Below are 16,471 nucleotides of genomic sequence, written 5' to 3' on the forward strand. Positions count from 1 at the left end.
GCTAAAAACAAACATTATATCGTTTGAAGTATGATGAACTCCCATACAAGACGGGTTTCCAGAACAATGGAGTCTTACGAGAGGTACGTGATCCTCGCTATAATTTTTTCTTTTGCCCGGTACACATCGGCCTCAGTGACTCATTATTCAATACCAGAAGAAATGAAAGAAGGATCCGTCGTGGCTAATCTCGCCACCGATCTGACCCTGGATCTTAAAACACTGAATCAGAGGAAGATGCGTCTTGATATCATCGGGAACAAGAAATATCTGGATGTGAACAAAGAGACTGGTGAGCTGTATGTTGTTGAAAAGATCGACAGGGAATACATTTGCAATACCAAGTCCTCTTGCTATCTAAAATTAGAGGTTATACTAGATAACCCAGTAAGAATATTTAATATAGAAGTAGAAATTCTTGATATAAACGACAACGCCCCACAATTTCGAAGAGACGCCATACATTTGGATATATCTGAAGCGACGGCAAGAGGAGAGAGATTTTCTCTGAGTAATGCAGTCGATCCTGATGTTGGATCCAATTCAGTGAAAACGTACCATTTGAGTGAAAGTGAATTTTTTAACATAGAAGTTCAGACCGGAAGAGATGGATCGAAGTTTGCGGATTTGATCTTGAAAAAGACTTTAGATCGGGAGCAGCAGCCTGTTCATAATTTGATACTCACAGCTGTAGATGGAGGAACACCTGCTCGCTCTGGCACTGCCAGTGTTATTGTACGAGTTTTAGATACAAATGATAACGCACCCACCTTTGATAAAGAAAATCTGAATGTAAAGGTAATGGAAAACTCTCCGATTGGAAGTCTTGTTGTTGATCTTAATGCAACAGACTTAGATGAAGGATCAAATTCTGATATAACATATTCATACAGTTTATATACATCAGAAAAAACACAGGAGACATTTAATCTGAATCCAGCCACTGGTGAAATTACAGTTAAGGGAGTGCTGAACTATGAAGATTTCAGGATTTATGATATGGAAGTTATAGCTGCTGATAAAGGAGCCAGCAGTTTAACAGGACAATGCACCATAAAGATTCTAGTAGAAGACATGAATGATAATCATCCAGAAATATCAATTAAATCATTTCAGAGTCCAGTGACTGAAAACATCGAGTTGGACACAGTGATAGCTGTAGTTAGTGTCAGTGATAAAGATTCAGGTGATAATGGAATAGTTGATCTTCGTGTTCCAGGTAATATGCCTTTCAAACTGAGGGAGTCCTCTGATAACTATTATGAATTAGTAGTGTCGGAGCCATTAGACCGTGAGAAGGTGCCAGAATATGACATCACTTTCACTGTGACAGACAGAGGCTCTCCTCCTTTATCTGACAATGAAACTATGACTTTAGAGCTGCTCGATGTTAATGATAATGTCCCACAGTTCCCCCAGTCATTTTATACTATACGTGTCATGGAGAATAACGCACCTGGGGCCTTGCTCAGCTCACTCACTGCCTTTGACCCCGACCTCCATGAAAACCAGTATCTAGTTTATTTCATAATAGAGAAGGAGATAGCCAACACATCCATGTCTATGCTGTTCTCCATCAATCCAGAGAACGGTAATCTTTACGCACTCAAAACCTTTGATTATGAGATTGAGAAGGAGTTTCTGTTCCACATCGAGGCCAGAGACTCTGGATCTCCTCCTCTCAGCAGTAACGTGACCGTCCACATCATTATTGTGGACCAGAACGACAATGCTCCAGTTATTGTGTCTCCGTGGCGTGCACACGGCTCTGTGGTGGAGGAAAAGATCCCCAGATCCACTGATAAAGGATCCCTGATTGCAAAGGTGATAGCCTTAGATACAGACTCTGTGCACAACTCTCGGATCACCTACCAGTTTCTACAGGTGACTGACGCCACCTTGTTCAGTCTGGACCAATACAATGGAGAGATCCGGACTATGAGGATGTTCAGTTACAGAGATCCACGCCACCAGAGACTTGTTGTTGTTGCCAAGGACAATGGAGAGCCTGCTCTCTCTGCTACAGTCACCATCAAGCTGACCACAATGGAGACTGCTGTTAAAGCCTACTCTGACATGACTGAGGAGCCTCTGGAATATGACATCTTCTCAGACATCAACCTGTATTTGGTCATCGGTCTGGGCTCGGTGTCGTTTCTGCTGCTCATCACCATATTGGTCACCATCGTGATCAAGTGTCAGAAACCCAAGCCCAGCAAAGCAGCTCCTCCCTCCAGGAACAGTGTGATCAGTGAGAGGAACTCCACCATCGCAGACTCCACTCTGGTCTCCAATGATGCCTACTGGTACAGTCTGTTTCTAGCAGAGACCAGGAAAGGAAAGCTGGTGGTTAGACAGCCTCTGCCAAAAGGCTCCAGGTACATTGTGTCCAGCATACCGAGAGGGACAGGGCTGACAGACACTAGTGACTCAGCAGCTTCTACTCTACAGGTAAGAATATAATAAACAGATATATTTTTCTTCGTTTTCCCCCCAAATTATTAACATTGATGGTTTCTCATTCATTGTTTCTTTTATGTGTGGGGGCCAATTAACAAAAATAAGTGAGGTCATGAACAAACTTTTTCATTATCTTAAAAAGAACCTGGAGTCAATCAGTCACACCTGACAATACAAGAAATAAATTAAAATATTCATAACTTATCTTCATGCCAAGCATTTCAAAACATTATAAAATCCAAAAGGTGGCGCTGTTTGGTCAAGAACACCTCAGACCATAACGTCATGACTGTGTGTCGTCGCCATTATTGGTTATAGTAAGAGAAGCGACAGTTTCCAGGTCCCGAAACACCCCCGTTCAACGCGTCTTGCTCATTTTACCCTGGGATATAGCTGGGAGTGAATCGGCTGCATATTTTTTAATCAAGGAGGGAAGAGAAATACTGAAAACTGCTATACACGTACAGTATATCGCTTGAAATGCAGTGAAACCTTAAATATCGGGAAAAACGGGTCCCACGCAACAATGAAGTCATTTAAGAGGTATGTTCTGCTCGCCGTTATTTTTAGTTCTGTTCATAGCGTACGGGCCTCAGTGACTCATTACTCCATACCCGAAGAAATGAAGGAAGGGTCAGTTGTTGCTAACCTTGCTACTGATCTCAGCCTAGACGTTAAATCACTCGGTAAGAGGAAGATGCGACTTGACCTTATCGCCAACAAAAAATATCTGGATGTGAACAAAGAGACTGGTGAGCTGTATGTTGTCGAGAAGATTGACAGGGAATATCTTTGTACACAAACGTTTACGGTGTGTTACTTAAAAATGGAAGTAATACTAGAAAATCCATTGAGAATATTTAATATTGAACTGGAAATTTTGGATATAAACGACAACGCCCCACAATTCCGAAGAGACGCCATACACTTGGATATATCTGAATCAACGCCTACAGGAGAAAGATTCTCTTTGAGCAATGCCGTTGATCCCGATGTGGGCAGCAATTTAGTGAAAACGTACCATTTAAGTGAAAGTCAACAATTTACAATTGAAGTTCAGACCGGAAGAGATGGATCGAAGTTTGCGGATTTGATCTTGAAACAAACATTAGATCGTGAGAAGCAGCCTGTTCATAACTTGATACTCACAGCTGTAGATGGAGGAAAACCTGCTCGTTCTGGCACTGCCAGTGTTATTGTTCATGTTTTAGACACAAATGACAATCCACCTATATTTGGTCAATCAGTCTATAATGTAAAAATAATGGAAAATTCTCCGATTGGAAGTCTTGTTGTTGATCTTAATGCAACAGACTTAGATGAAGGATCAAATTCTGATATAACATATTCATACAGTTTATATACATCAGAAAAAACACAGGAGACATTTAATCTGAATCCTGCCACTGGTGAAATTACAGTTAAGGGAGTGCTGAACTATGAAGATTTCAGGATTTATGATATGGAAGTTATAGCTGCTGATAAAGGAGCCAGCAGTTTAACAGGACAATGCACCATAAAGATTCTAGTAGAAGACATGAATGATAATCACCCAGAAATATCAATTAAATCATTTCAGAGTCCAGTGACTGAAAACATCGAGTTAGACACAGTGATAGCTGTAGTTAGTGTCAGTGATAAAGATTCAGGTGATAATGGAATAGTTGATCTTTATATTCCAGATAATATGCCTTTCAAACTGAGGGAGTCCTCTGATAACTATTATGAATTAGTAGTGTCGGAGCCATTAGACCGTGAGAAGGTGCCAGAATATGACATCACTTTCACTGTGACAGACAGAGGCTCTCCTCCTTTATCTGACAATGAAACTATGACTTTAGAGTTGCTGGATGTTAATGATAATGTCCCACAGTTCCCCCAGTCATTTTATACTATACGTGTCATGGAGAATAACGCACCTGGGGCCTTGCTCAGCTCACTCACTGCCTTTGACCCCGACCTCCATGAAAACCAGTATCTAGTTTATTTCATAATAGAGAAGGAGATAGCTAACACCTCCATGTCCATGTTGTTCTCCATCAATCCAGAGAACGGTAATCTTTACGCACTCAAAACCTTTGATTATGAGATTGAGAAGGAATTTCTGTTCCACATCGAGGCCAGAGACTCTGGCTCTCCTCCTCTCAGCAGTAACGTGACCGTCCACATCATTATTGTGGACCAGAACGACAATGCTCCGGTTATTGTGTCACCGTGGCGTGCACACGGCTCTGTGGTGGAGGAAAAGATCCCCAGATCCACTGATAAAGGATCCCTGATTGCCAAGGTGATAGCGTTAGATACAGACTCTGTGCACAACTCTCGGATCACCTACCAGTTTCTACAGGTGACTGACGCCACCTTGTTCAGTCTGGACCAATACAACGGAGAGATCCGGACTATGAGGATGTTCAGTTACAGAGATCCACGCCACCAGAGACTTGTTGTTGTTGCCAAGGACAATGGAGAGCCTGCTCTTTCTGCTACAGTCACCATCAAACTGACCACAATGGAGACTGCTGTTAAAGCCTACTCTGACATGACCGAGGAGCCTCTGGAATATGACATCTTCTCAGACATCAACCTGTATTTGGTCATCGGTCTGGGCTCGGTGTCATTTCTGCTGCTCATCACTATATTGGTCACCATCGTGATCAAGTGTCAGAAACCCAAGCCCAGCAAAGCAGCTCCTCCCTCCAGGAACAGTGTGATCAGTGAGAGGAACTCCACCATCGCAGACTCCACTCTGGTCTCCAATGATGCCTACTGGTACAGTCTGTTTCTAGCAGAGACCAGGAAAGGAAAGCTGGTGGTTAGACAACCTCTGCCAAAGGGCTCCAGGTACATTGTGTCCAGCATACCGAGAGGGACAGGACTGACAGACACTAGTGACTCAGCAGCTTCTACTCTGCAGGTAGGAATCCAGTGTTCGCCTTTGCAGTAATTTCTCTGCTTTATAAACCTTAGTATTTGTATTTGTAACATGTACAAAACAGCGGATTCTCGTTTTACATGCTATACTTTTTCAGGTAAATAAATATAATTGACTTTGGTAAAAATGCAAAATACATTTTTTCTATTATCAAAACTAATCTCACGAAATATAAAATGAATACTTCATTGTCTTTATTTTTATTTTTTTTACTTTTTCCCCTTCCTTTAACACAAGTAAAATGTGGTATGATATTTTCGGTGGCGCTGTTCCGTCCATAAAAGGCCAGCCCATCAACGTAGTCACAATGCTAACTACGTCTGAGCGAATCGGAAAAAAGACCAAACAGCTCCGTGGTGCTGAAAGTGCGAAAACGCACTAGCAAACTTTACAGCGGAAAAAACGGTGCGATAAAATTCAGTTTGAACGTGTTTCGAGTAGAATAGGTCTCAGCGCAAATTAGTATTGCTAGAAACGTCAAATATTCCGAGTGAAATAATATGATTGGATACAAAACCAGGGGTGCTTTTGTAACAATGGAGTCGTCGGAAAGGTACGTGCTGCTCAGTCTTTTCCTGTTTTCGATCGTCAATCCACTGTCGGCCTCAGTGACTCATTATTCGATACCAGAAGAAATGAAAGAAGGATCTGTCGTGGCTAATCTCGCCACCGATCTGACCCTGGATCTTAAAACACTGAATCAGAGGAAGATGCGTCTTGATATCATCGCGAACAAGAAATATCTGGATGTGAACAAAGAGACTGGTGAGCTGTATGTTGTTGAGAAGATCGACAGGGAACATATTTGCCCTTTTAAGTTATCAGCATCTTGCTATCTAAAATTAGAGGTTATACTAGAAAGCCCGTTACGAATATTTAATATCGAAATAGAAATCCTTGACATGAACGACAACGCCCCGCAATTTCGACGAAACGCCATACATTTGGATATATCTGAAGTTACAGCAAGAGGAGAGAGATTTTCTCTGAGTAATGCAGTCGATCCTGATGTTGGATCCAATTCAGTGAAAACGTACTATCTGAGTGAAAGTGAATATTTTAATATAGAAGTTCAGACCGGAAGAGATGGATCGAAGTTTGCAGAATTAATTCTAACAAAGACATTAGACCGAGAGAAGCAGCCTGTTCATAATTTGATACTCACAGCTGTAGATGGAGGAACACCTGCTCGTTCTGGCACTGCCAGTGTTATTGTTCATGTTCTGGACACTAATGACAATCCACCTACGTTTGATAAAGACAATCTGAGTGTAAATTTAATGGAAAACTCTCCGATTGGAAGTCTTGTTGTTCATTTAAATGCAACAGACTTAGATGAAGGATCAAATTCTGATATAACATATTCATACAGTTTATATACGTCAGAAAAAACACAGGAGACATTTAATCTGAATCCTGCCACTGGTGAAATTACAGTTAAGGGAGTGCTGAACTATGAAGATTTCAGGATTTATGATATGGAAGTTATAGCTGCTGATAAAGGAGCCACCAGTTTAACAGGACAATGCACCATAAAGATTCTAGTTGAAGACATGAATGATAATCACCCAGAAATATCAATTAAATCATTTCAGAGTCCAGTGACTGAAAACATCGAGTTAGACACAGTGATAGCTGTAGTTAGTGTCAGTGATAAAGATTCAGGTGATAATGGAATAGTTGATCTTCATATTCCAGATAATATGCCTTTCAAACTGAGGGAGTCCTCTGATAACTATTTTGAATTAGTAGTGTCGGAGCCTTTAGACCGTGAGAAGGTGCCGGAATATGACATCACTTTCACTGTGACAGACAGAGGCTCTCCTCCTTTATCTGACAATGAAACTATGACTTTAGAGCTGCTGGATGTTAATGACAATGTCCCACAGTTCCCCCAGTCATTTTATACTATACGTGTCATGGAGAATAACGCACCTGGGGCCTTGCTCAGCTTACTCACTGCCTTTGACCCCGACCTCCATGAAAACCAGTATCTAGTTTATTTCATAATAGAGAAGGAGATAGCCAACACCTCCATGTCCATGCTGTTCTCCATCAATCCAGAGAACGGTAATCTTTACGCACTCAAAACCTTTGATTATGAGATTGAGAAGGAGTTTCTGTTCCACATCGAGGCCAGAGACTCTGGCTCTCCTCCTCTCAGCAGTAATGTGACCGTCCACGTCATTATTGTGGACCAGAACGACAATGCTCCAGTTATTGTGTCTCCGTGGCGTGCACACGGCTCTGTGGTGGAGGAAAAGATCCCCAGATCCACTGATAAAGGATCCCTGATTGCCAAGGTGATAGCGTTAGATACAGACTCTGTGCACAACTCTCGGATCACCTACCAGTTTCTACAGGTGACTGACGCCACCTTGTTCAGTCTGGACCAATACAACGGAGAGATCCGGACTATGAGGATGTTCAGTTACAGAGATCCACGCCACCAGAGACTGGTTGTTGTTGCCAAGGACAATGGAGAGCCTGCTCTCTCTGCTACAGTCACCATCAAGCTGACCACAATGGAGACTGCTGTTAAAGCCTACTCTGACATGACTGAGGAGCCTCTGGAATATGACATCTTCTCAGACATCAACCTGTATTTGGTCATCGGTCTGGGCTCAGTGTCGTTTCTGCTGCTCATCACCATATTGGTCACCATCGTGATCAAGTGTCAGAAACCCAAGCCCAGCAAAGCAGCTCCTCCCTCCAGGAACAGTGTGATCAGTGAGAGGAACTCCACCATCGCAGACTCCACTCTGGTCTCCAACGATGCCTACTGGTACAGTCTGTTTCTAGCAGAGACCAGGAAAGGAAAGCTGGTGGTTAGACAGCCTCTGCCAAAAGGCTCCAGGTACATTGTGTCCAGCATACCAAGAGGGACAGGACTGACAGACACTAGTGACTCAGCAGCTTCTACTCTACAGGTAGGAATTTAATTCACAGACATGGTATTTTAGCTACATCGCTAATATATGTAAATTAATTACTATAATTTTAATGTTCCTTTTTTCCTCAACGTGATCTGCTAACAATTTTCAGTTAACTAATATAAAATGTCATAAGTTATCATGAGGGTACCACTATTAAATTCACTACTTAGTACATAACCAATAATCCATCATCATAATTCAGCAGGTTTTATTGTGTAAAAGTCTTGTCCTCAAAGGTCAAGTCTGCATTTCAAAGAACAGTCTAAAAACCTGCGCTGTTAGCAGCGAAAATAACTTATATTTAGTAAAAAATGCTGCATCCACGATCCACAAAGTTTAACTTTTTCATGACTTATTCAAGTTTATTGATTTTTATACATATATATTTTTATGTTATTACTGTTAGCATAGTCATTTTTTTTCTTATTTAACAATCAGTTTTAGGTGCGCCGTTATCTTCATGTTGTTAGAGTAACTTAATCTCAACTAACTTCTCTGGCTGTGGCCATTCTTCAGAGCCATTTCCTCCCTGTTCTTGTTTTTGTGGAAACAAAATGTAATATCATGTATTTTCAATATTTTTCCTGTGCATTCTGTATATGCAATATTGGCAACTCGTGCATTTATGATTAATACAATTGAGTACTTTTTCTATCTCTAATAATTTGTTTTTATTAGTGGTAAAGAGCGACTAGATCACGACGTCATCTAAACAACCATGGTCATGGAGATATGCGTTCAGAATCATTAGATCTATTATGAGAAATTATATAAGGTAATGACAACTCGAAGTGCTACCATATTTGAAAATCGTCTGCAGTATTTCCGTGATATTTCGTTTTATAATGCAGAAATCGTGAGGTCATTAAGGTTCATCGTTTTGACTGGTCAATTGCGTCTGAAATTTGATTGTTGATTGTTTTTTCAGCAATAATCAATTTGAAGTCATTTAATGTACTAAACGAGCATCGTTTATGTTTTGGGACCACCATTAACGGTACCCAGGTCCGTGTGTATTAAAAACAAAAATATATGCAAAAACAAACGAAAATCAAGAATAATTTGAAGACGTGTGGTGTTCATTGCGTTTCAAAGACTCTGACAGAATCTCAGGGGTGGCGCTATTCTATCAGTAAAATGCAAAGCAAAGAACATAAAAGCAGAAAAGCGTGATGGTCTTCGCACGTTTAGAAGCAAGAGGACAGCGTCGTAGTGCTGAAACTCCGCTGCGAAAAGCGCTGGCCAAGATTTAGCTTAAATGTACTTTGGAATTCACACTATGTGCGTTGGGCTCAGAAGAAAGAGGGAAATTTTTTAAATGAATATTGCTGGAAACAAACATTATATATGATGAACTCCCATACAAGACGGGTTTCCAGAACAATGGAGTCTTACGAGAGGTACGTGATCCTCGCTATTATTTTTTCTTTTGCTCGGTGCACATCGGCCTCAGTGACTCATTATTCAATACCAGAAGAAATGAAAGAAGGATCCGTCGTGGCTAATCTCGCCACCGACCTCGGGCTGGATATGAAAACTCTGAATCAGAGGAAGATGCGTCTTGATATCATCGCGAACAAGAAATATTTAGACCTAAACAAAGAGACTGGTGAGCTGTATGTTGTAGAGAAAATCGACAGAGAGCATATTTGCCCTACAAAGTCATTAGCGTCCTGCTATCTAAAATTAGAGGTTATACTAGATAACCCAGTAAGAATATTTAATATAGAAGTAGAAATTCTTGATATAAACGACAACGCCCCACAATTTCGAAGAGACGCCATACATTTGGATATATCTGAAGCGACGTCAAGAGGAGAGAGATTTTCTCTGAGTAATGCAGTCGATCCGGATGTCGGATCCAATTCAGTGAAAACATACTATCTGAGTGAAAGTGAATATTTTAATATAGAAGTTCAGACCGGAAGAGATGGATCAAAGTTTGCGGATTTGATCTTGAAAAAGACTTTAGATCGAGAGAAGAAACCTGTTCACAATTTGATACTCACAGCTATAGATGGAGGAACACCTGCTCGTTCTGGCACTGCAAGTGTTATTGTACGAGTTTTAGATACAAATGATAACACACCCACCTTTGACAAAGACAATATGAACATTAAAATGATGGAAAACTCTCCGATTGGAAGTCTTGTTGTTGATCTTAATGCAACAGACTTAGATGAAGGGTTAAATTCTGATATAACATATTCGTACAGTTTATATACATCAGAAAAAACACAGGAGACATTTAATCTGAATCCTACCACTGGTGAAATTACAGTTAAGGGAGTGCTGAACTATGAAGATTTCAGGATTTATGATATGGAAGTTATAGCTGCTGATAAAGGAGCCACCAGTTTAACAGGACAATGCACCATAAAGATTCTAGTTGAAGACATGAATGATAATCACCCAGAAATATCAATTAAATCATTTCAGAGTCCAGTGACTGAAAACATCGAGTTGGACACAGTGATAGCTGTAGTTAGTGTCAGTGATAAAGATTCAGGTGATAATGGAATAGTTGATCTTCATGTTCCAGATAATATGCCTTTCAAACTGAGGGAGTCCTCTGATAACTATTATGAATTAGTAGTGTCAGAGCCATTAGACCGTGAGAAGGTGCCGGAATATGACATCACTTTCACTGTGACAGACAGAGGCTCTCCTCCTTTATCTGACAATGAAACTATGACTTTAGAGCTGCTGGATGTTAATGACAATGTCCCACAGTTCCCCCAGTCGTTTTATACTATACGTGTCATGGAGAATAACGCACCTGGGGCCTTGCTCAGCTCACTCACTGCCTTTGACCCCGACCTCCATGAAAACCAGTATCTAGTTTATTTCATAATAGAGAAGGAGATAGCCAACACATCCATGTCTATGCTGTTCTCCATCAATCCAGAGAACGGTAATCTTTACGCACTCAAAACCTTTGATTATGAGATTGAGAAGGAGTTTCTGTTCCACATCGAGGCCAGAGACTCTGGCTCTCCTCCTCTCAGCAGTAACGTGACCGTCCACATCATTATCGTGGACCAGAACGACAATGCTCCAGTTATTGTGTCTCCGTGGCGTGCACACGGCTCTGTGGTGGAGGAAAAGATCCCCAGATCCACTGATAAAGGATCCCTGATTGCAAAGGTGATAGCGTTAGATACAGACTCTGTGCACAACTCTCGGATCACCTACCAGTTTCTACAGGTGACTGACGCCACCTTGTTCAGTCTGGACCAATACAATGGAGAGATCCGGACTATGAGGATGTTCAGTTACAGAGATCCACGCCACCAGAGACTTGTTGTTGTTGCCAAGGACAACGGAGAGCCTGCTCTCTCTGCTACAGTCACCATCAAGCTGACCACAATGGAGACTGCTGTTAAAGCCTACTCTGACATGACTGAGGAGCCTCTGGAATATGACATCTTCTCAGACATCAACCTGTATTTGGTCATCGGTCTGGGCTCGGTGTCATTTCTGCTGCTCATCACCATATTGGTCACCATCGTGATCAAGTGTCAGAAACCCAAGCCCAGCAAAGTAGCTCCTCCCTCCAGGAACAGTATGATCAGTGAGAGGAACTCCACCATCGCAGACTCCACTCTGGTCTCCAACGATGCCTACTGGTACAGTCTGTTTCTAGCAGAGACCAGGAAAGGAAAGCTGGTGGTTAGACAGCCTCTGCCAAAAGGGCTCCAGGTACATTGTGTCCAGCATACCAAGAGGGACAGGACTGACAGACACTAGTGACTCAGCAGCTTCTACTCTACAGGTAGGAAGTTAATGCATAGATATGGTATTTTATTTACACAATAACATATAAATATCAATTATTTTCATTATAATTTTTATTTCCCCCTCGACTTCATTTATTAAAACATTCTAGTAAATCATTCTAAAATCTCAGAAATTATCATGAGGTAGCATTTTCAGATGCATTACAAACATAATATTTTAAATTATTCTCCTAATTTTTCTAAATGTATTATTATTATTATTATTATTATTATTATTATTATTATTATTATTATTGTATCAACTCGTGTTCATGCATAACTTAGTTTCAGTGATCACATAAACGTTCAAATCCTTGCTGGAGGCACCAGTGTCGCATCCATAAAGTAGTATACAACGAAGAAATTAATACCTTCAATAAATACGTTTTTTGATTCATGTTTTTTCAATAGGGGTGAATAAGACTTTTTTTGTTAATATACATTTAATTTAATATTTGGTATTGATTGGTGGTAAAAGACACACACACACACACACACACACACACACACACACACACACACACACACACACAGGAGTGACTCACTGCTTTATCTAACGGGTCTCCAACATGAATAATTAGAAAAACATAGAACACAGGAGAATAAGTGGAAAAGCAAATAATCATAAATGAATTATATTTATAAATAATCTGCACATATTCAGTGACATGTCGTTTCCACTTTTACATTTTTTAAGCGAATGGACGTAATAATTTGCACGCATAAACTGTGTATTAACTATGAATGTAATTTTCAAAATTACTAAATTTAAGCCCACTTAAAGGGAATAAACTAATTTAACCCGAGTGATCCCACCTCATTAGTTGTTATACACACACACACACACACACACACACACACACACACACACACACACACACACACATATATATATATATATATATATATATATATATATATATATATATATATATATATATATATATATATATATATGTATATTACGGTCCGCACTGCATACATACATGAAACAATTGTGAGTCGAAAATAATTTTTTGGCATATCATGTTCAACGTAGTTAGGAAGATCTTGTAAAATCAAAGGGGTGGCGCTATTCTATAACTAAAAAGCCGACACACGGACGTCATGTAAGAACAGCGTGGTGGTCTGAGAAAAGCGATAAACAAGCGGACTGCTCCGTAGTGCTGAAGGTCCCCTCCGTGGGGCGCTGGCATTATTTTGAGAAGGAAAAGGTCGATATTGAAATGCATGTTTGCCTGTGATGAAAGAAAGAATATCAAAACTGAATATTGCTGGAATAATATACTTGATGGTTCGAAGAGCAATTAACTCACTTAAAAGACGGCTTTCCAGAACAATGGGGTTCCATAAGAGGTATGTGCTGCTTGCTGTTATTTTCTCTTTTGTTCGATACACATCGGCCTCAGCGACTCATTATTCAATACCAGAAGAATTGAAAGAAGGATCCGTCGTGGCTAATCTCGCCACCGATCTCAGCCTGGATGTTAAAACACTGAATCAGAGGAAGATGCGTCTTGATATCATCGCAAACAAGAAATATCTGGATGTGAACAAAGAGACTGGTGAGCTGTATGTTGTTGAAAAGATCGACAGGGAACATATTTGCAATACAAAGTCCTCAATGTCTTGCTATCTAAGATTAGAGGTAATACTAGAAAATCCAGTACGAATATTTAACATGGAAGTTGAAATTCTTGACATGAACGACAACGCCCCGCAATTTCGAAGAGAGACTATACATTTAGACATAACTGAATCAACGCCTACAGGAGAAAGATTCTCCTTGAGCAATGCCGTTGATCCTGATGTGGGCAGTAATTCAGTGAAAACGTACCATTTAAGTGAAAGTCAACAATTTACAATTGAAGTTCAGACCGGAAGAGATGGATCAAAATTTGCGGATTTGATATTAAAACAGACATTAGATCGGGAGCAGCAGGCTGTTCATAATTTGATACTCACAGCTGTAGATGGAGGAACACCTGCTCGTTCTGGAACTGCAAGTGTTATTGTACGAGTTTTAGATACAAATGATAACGCACCCACCTTTGAAAAAGACAATCTGAGTGTTAAAATAATGGAAAACTCTCCGACAGGAAGTATTGTTGTTCATTTAAATGCAACAGATTTAGATGAAGGATCAAATTCTGATATAACATATTCATACAGTTTATATACATCAGAAAAAACACAGGAGACATTTAATCTGAATCCAGCCACTGGTGAAATTACAGTTAAGGGAGTGCTGAACTATGAAGATTTCAGGATTTATGATATGGAAGTTATAGCTGCTGATAAAGGAGCCACCAGTTTAACAGGACAATGCACCATAAAGATTCTAGTTGAAGACATGAATGATAATCATCCAGAAATATCAATTAAATCATTTCAGAGTCCAGTGACTGAAAACATCGAGTTAGACACAGTGATAGCTGTAGTTAGTGTCAGTGATAAAGATTCAGGTGATAATGGAATAGTTGATCTTCGTGTTCCAGATAATATGCCTTTCAAACTGAGGGAGTCCTCTGATAACTATTATGAATTAGTAGTGTCGGAGCCATTAGACCGTGAGAAGGTGTCAGAATATGACATCACTTTCACTGTGACAGACAGAGGCTCTCCTCCTTTATCTGACAATGAAACTATGACTTTAGAGCTGCTGGATGTTAATGACAATGTCCCACAGTTCCCCCAGTCATTTTATACTATACGTGTCATGGAGAATAACGCACCTGGGGCCTTGCTCAGCTCACTTACTGCCTTTGACCCCGACCTCCATGAAAACCAGTATCTAGTATATTTCATAATAGAGAAGGAGATAGCCAACACCTCAATGTCTATGCTGTTCTCCATCAATCCAGAGAACGGTAATCTTTATGCACTCAAAACCTTTGATTATGAGATTGAGAAGGAGTTTCTGTTCCACATCGAGGCCAGAGACTCTGGCTCTCCTCCTCTCAGCAGTAACGTGACCGTCCACATCATTATTGTGGACCAGAATGACAATGCTCCGGTTATTGTGTCTCCGTGGCGTGCACACGGCTCTGTGGTGGAGGAAAAGATTCCCAGATCCACTGATAAAGGCTCCCTGGTTGCCAAGGTGATAGCCTTAGACAATGACTCTGTGCACAACTCTCGGATCACCTACCAGTTTCTACAGGTGACTGACGCCACCTTGTTTAGTCTGGATCAATACAATGGAGAGATCCGGACTATGAGGATGTTCAGTTACAGAGATCCACGCCACCAGAGACTTGTTGTTGTTGCCAAGGACAATGGAGAGCCTGCGCTCTCTGCTACAGTCACCATCAAGCTGACCACAATGGAGACTGCTGTTAAAGCCTACTCTGACATGACTGAGGAGCCTCTGGAATATGACATCTTCTCAGACATCAACCTGTATTTGGTCATCGGTCTGGGCTCGGTGTCATTTCTGCTGCTCATCACTATATTGGTCACCATCGTGATCAAGTGTCAGAAACCCAAGCCCAGCAAAGCAGCTCCTCCCTCCAGGAACAGTGTGATCAGTGAGAGGAACTCCACCATCGCAGACTCCACTCTGGTCTCCAACGATGCCTACTGGTACAGTCTGTTTCTAGCAGAGACCAGGAAAGGAAAGCTGGTGGTTAGACAGCCTCTGCCAAAGGGCTCCAGGTACATTGTGTCCAGCATACCGAGAGGGACAGGACTGACAGACACTAGTGACTCAGCAGCTTCTACTCTGCAGGTGAGGCACTTTTTTGAGTCACCCTGATTGGGTATAATATCATTCAGAAAATGTTCATTTTATAACCCAGTACTGGATTAAATAGCTTTATTCCCAAGCATTAATTTAGAAATGGTCCCTTTGTTTGAGATGCAAATTTTATTAAATGTCATCCTTATTATTCACACTCATGGTCTTTTATATGCAGCACAGTTCAGTGATGTCCTATCCTAAAATCTTTATTCGACATTTAGTTCAATGTAGTTATCTAAAGCAAACTGATGAAACATACTATTTTAGGTGAAACAAACGTTTTCCCTTTTTGCAGTTTATATAAAATATTTTGGAAATAAAAAGAGACGTTTTACAGAAAATGATATGAATATACTTATTCTATGTCGTGCAGCGACCCATTCAAGTGAAAATAAAAAAAGTAAAATACTCCCATGAAAACGCATCTTCCACATCAGCCGTGTAAATCATTACGAATAAACTTCCTAAGCATTTCTTAGTGTTTAAGTTTAATCTTGGGGCAAATTAGTAAATTATTTTTGCATTAAAAAATATTGTGTGATGGCCATTTTATTTCAGGCAGAGGCGCTGTTTCCCAATCTGACTTACGGGACAATAGTGACATCTCGATCGCCACCCCAGT

General features: G+C 40.6%; 3 protein-coding genes and 1 pseudogene across 3 annotated transcripts; all 4 read left to right on the top strand.

Annotated features, from left to right (window-relative positions):
* LOC113036784 (protocadherin alpha-C2-like) overlaps positions 1–16,471 on the top strand; it is a 19,083-nt pseudogene continuing 2,612 nt past the window's right edge.
* LOC113036828 (protocadherin alpha-C2-like) lies at positions 13–2,974 on the top strand. The gene has a single exon (XM_026193357.1). The coding sequence runs from the start codon at positions 31–33 to the stop codon at positions 2,461–2,463; it is 2,433 nt and encodes an 810-aa protein (XP_026049142.1). The 5' UTR covers positions 13–30; the 3' UTR covers positions 2,464–2,974.
* Positions 5,598–9,672, top strand: LOC113036821 (protocadherin alpha-C2-like). Its single transcript, XM_026193345.1, has one exon. It carries the CDS (start codon positions 5,893–5,895, stop codon positions 8,332–8,334), a length of 2,442 nt encoding a protein of 813 aa, XP_026049130.1. The 5' UTR covers positions 5,598–5,892; the 3' UTR covers positions 8,335–9,672.
* Positions 13,081–16,471, top strand: LOC113036778 (protocadherin alpha-C2-like). The gene has a single exon (XM_026193261.1). The coding sequence runs from the start codon at positions 13,351–13,353 to the stop codon at positions 15,862–15,864; it is 2,514 nt and encodes an 837-aa protein (XP_026049046.1). The 5' UTR covers positions 13,081–13,350; the 3' UTR covers positions 15,865–16,471.

This window comes from Astatotilapia calliptera, chromosome 2 (assembly GCF_900246225.1).
Source record: "Astatotilapia calliptera chromosome 2, fAstCal1.2, whole genome shotgun sequence".
Classification (NCBI taxonomy): Eukaryota; Metazoa; Chordata; class Actinopteri; order Cichliformes; family Cichlidae; genus Astatotilapia; species Astatotilapia calliptera.

What these genes read in the sequence shown, in the direction of transcription:
- LOC113036828 (XM_026193357.1), top strand. Translation starts at nt 31, where the DNA reads ATGATGAACTCCCATACAAGACGGGTTTCCAGAACAATGGAGTCTTAC.
- LOC113036821 (XM_026193345.1), top strand. Translation starts at nt 5,893, where the DNA reads ATGATTGGATACAAAACCAGGGGTGCTTTTGTAACAATGGAGTCGTCG.
- LOC113036778 (XM_026193261.1), top strand. Translation starts at nt 13,351, where the DNA reads ATGAAAGAAAGAATATCAAAACTGAATATTGCTGGAATAATATACTTG.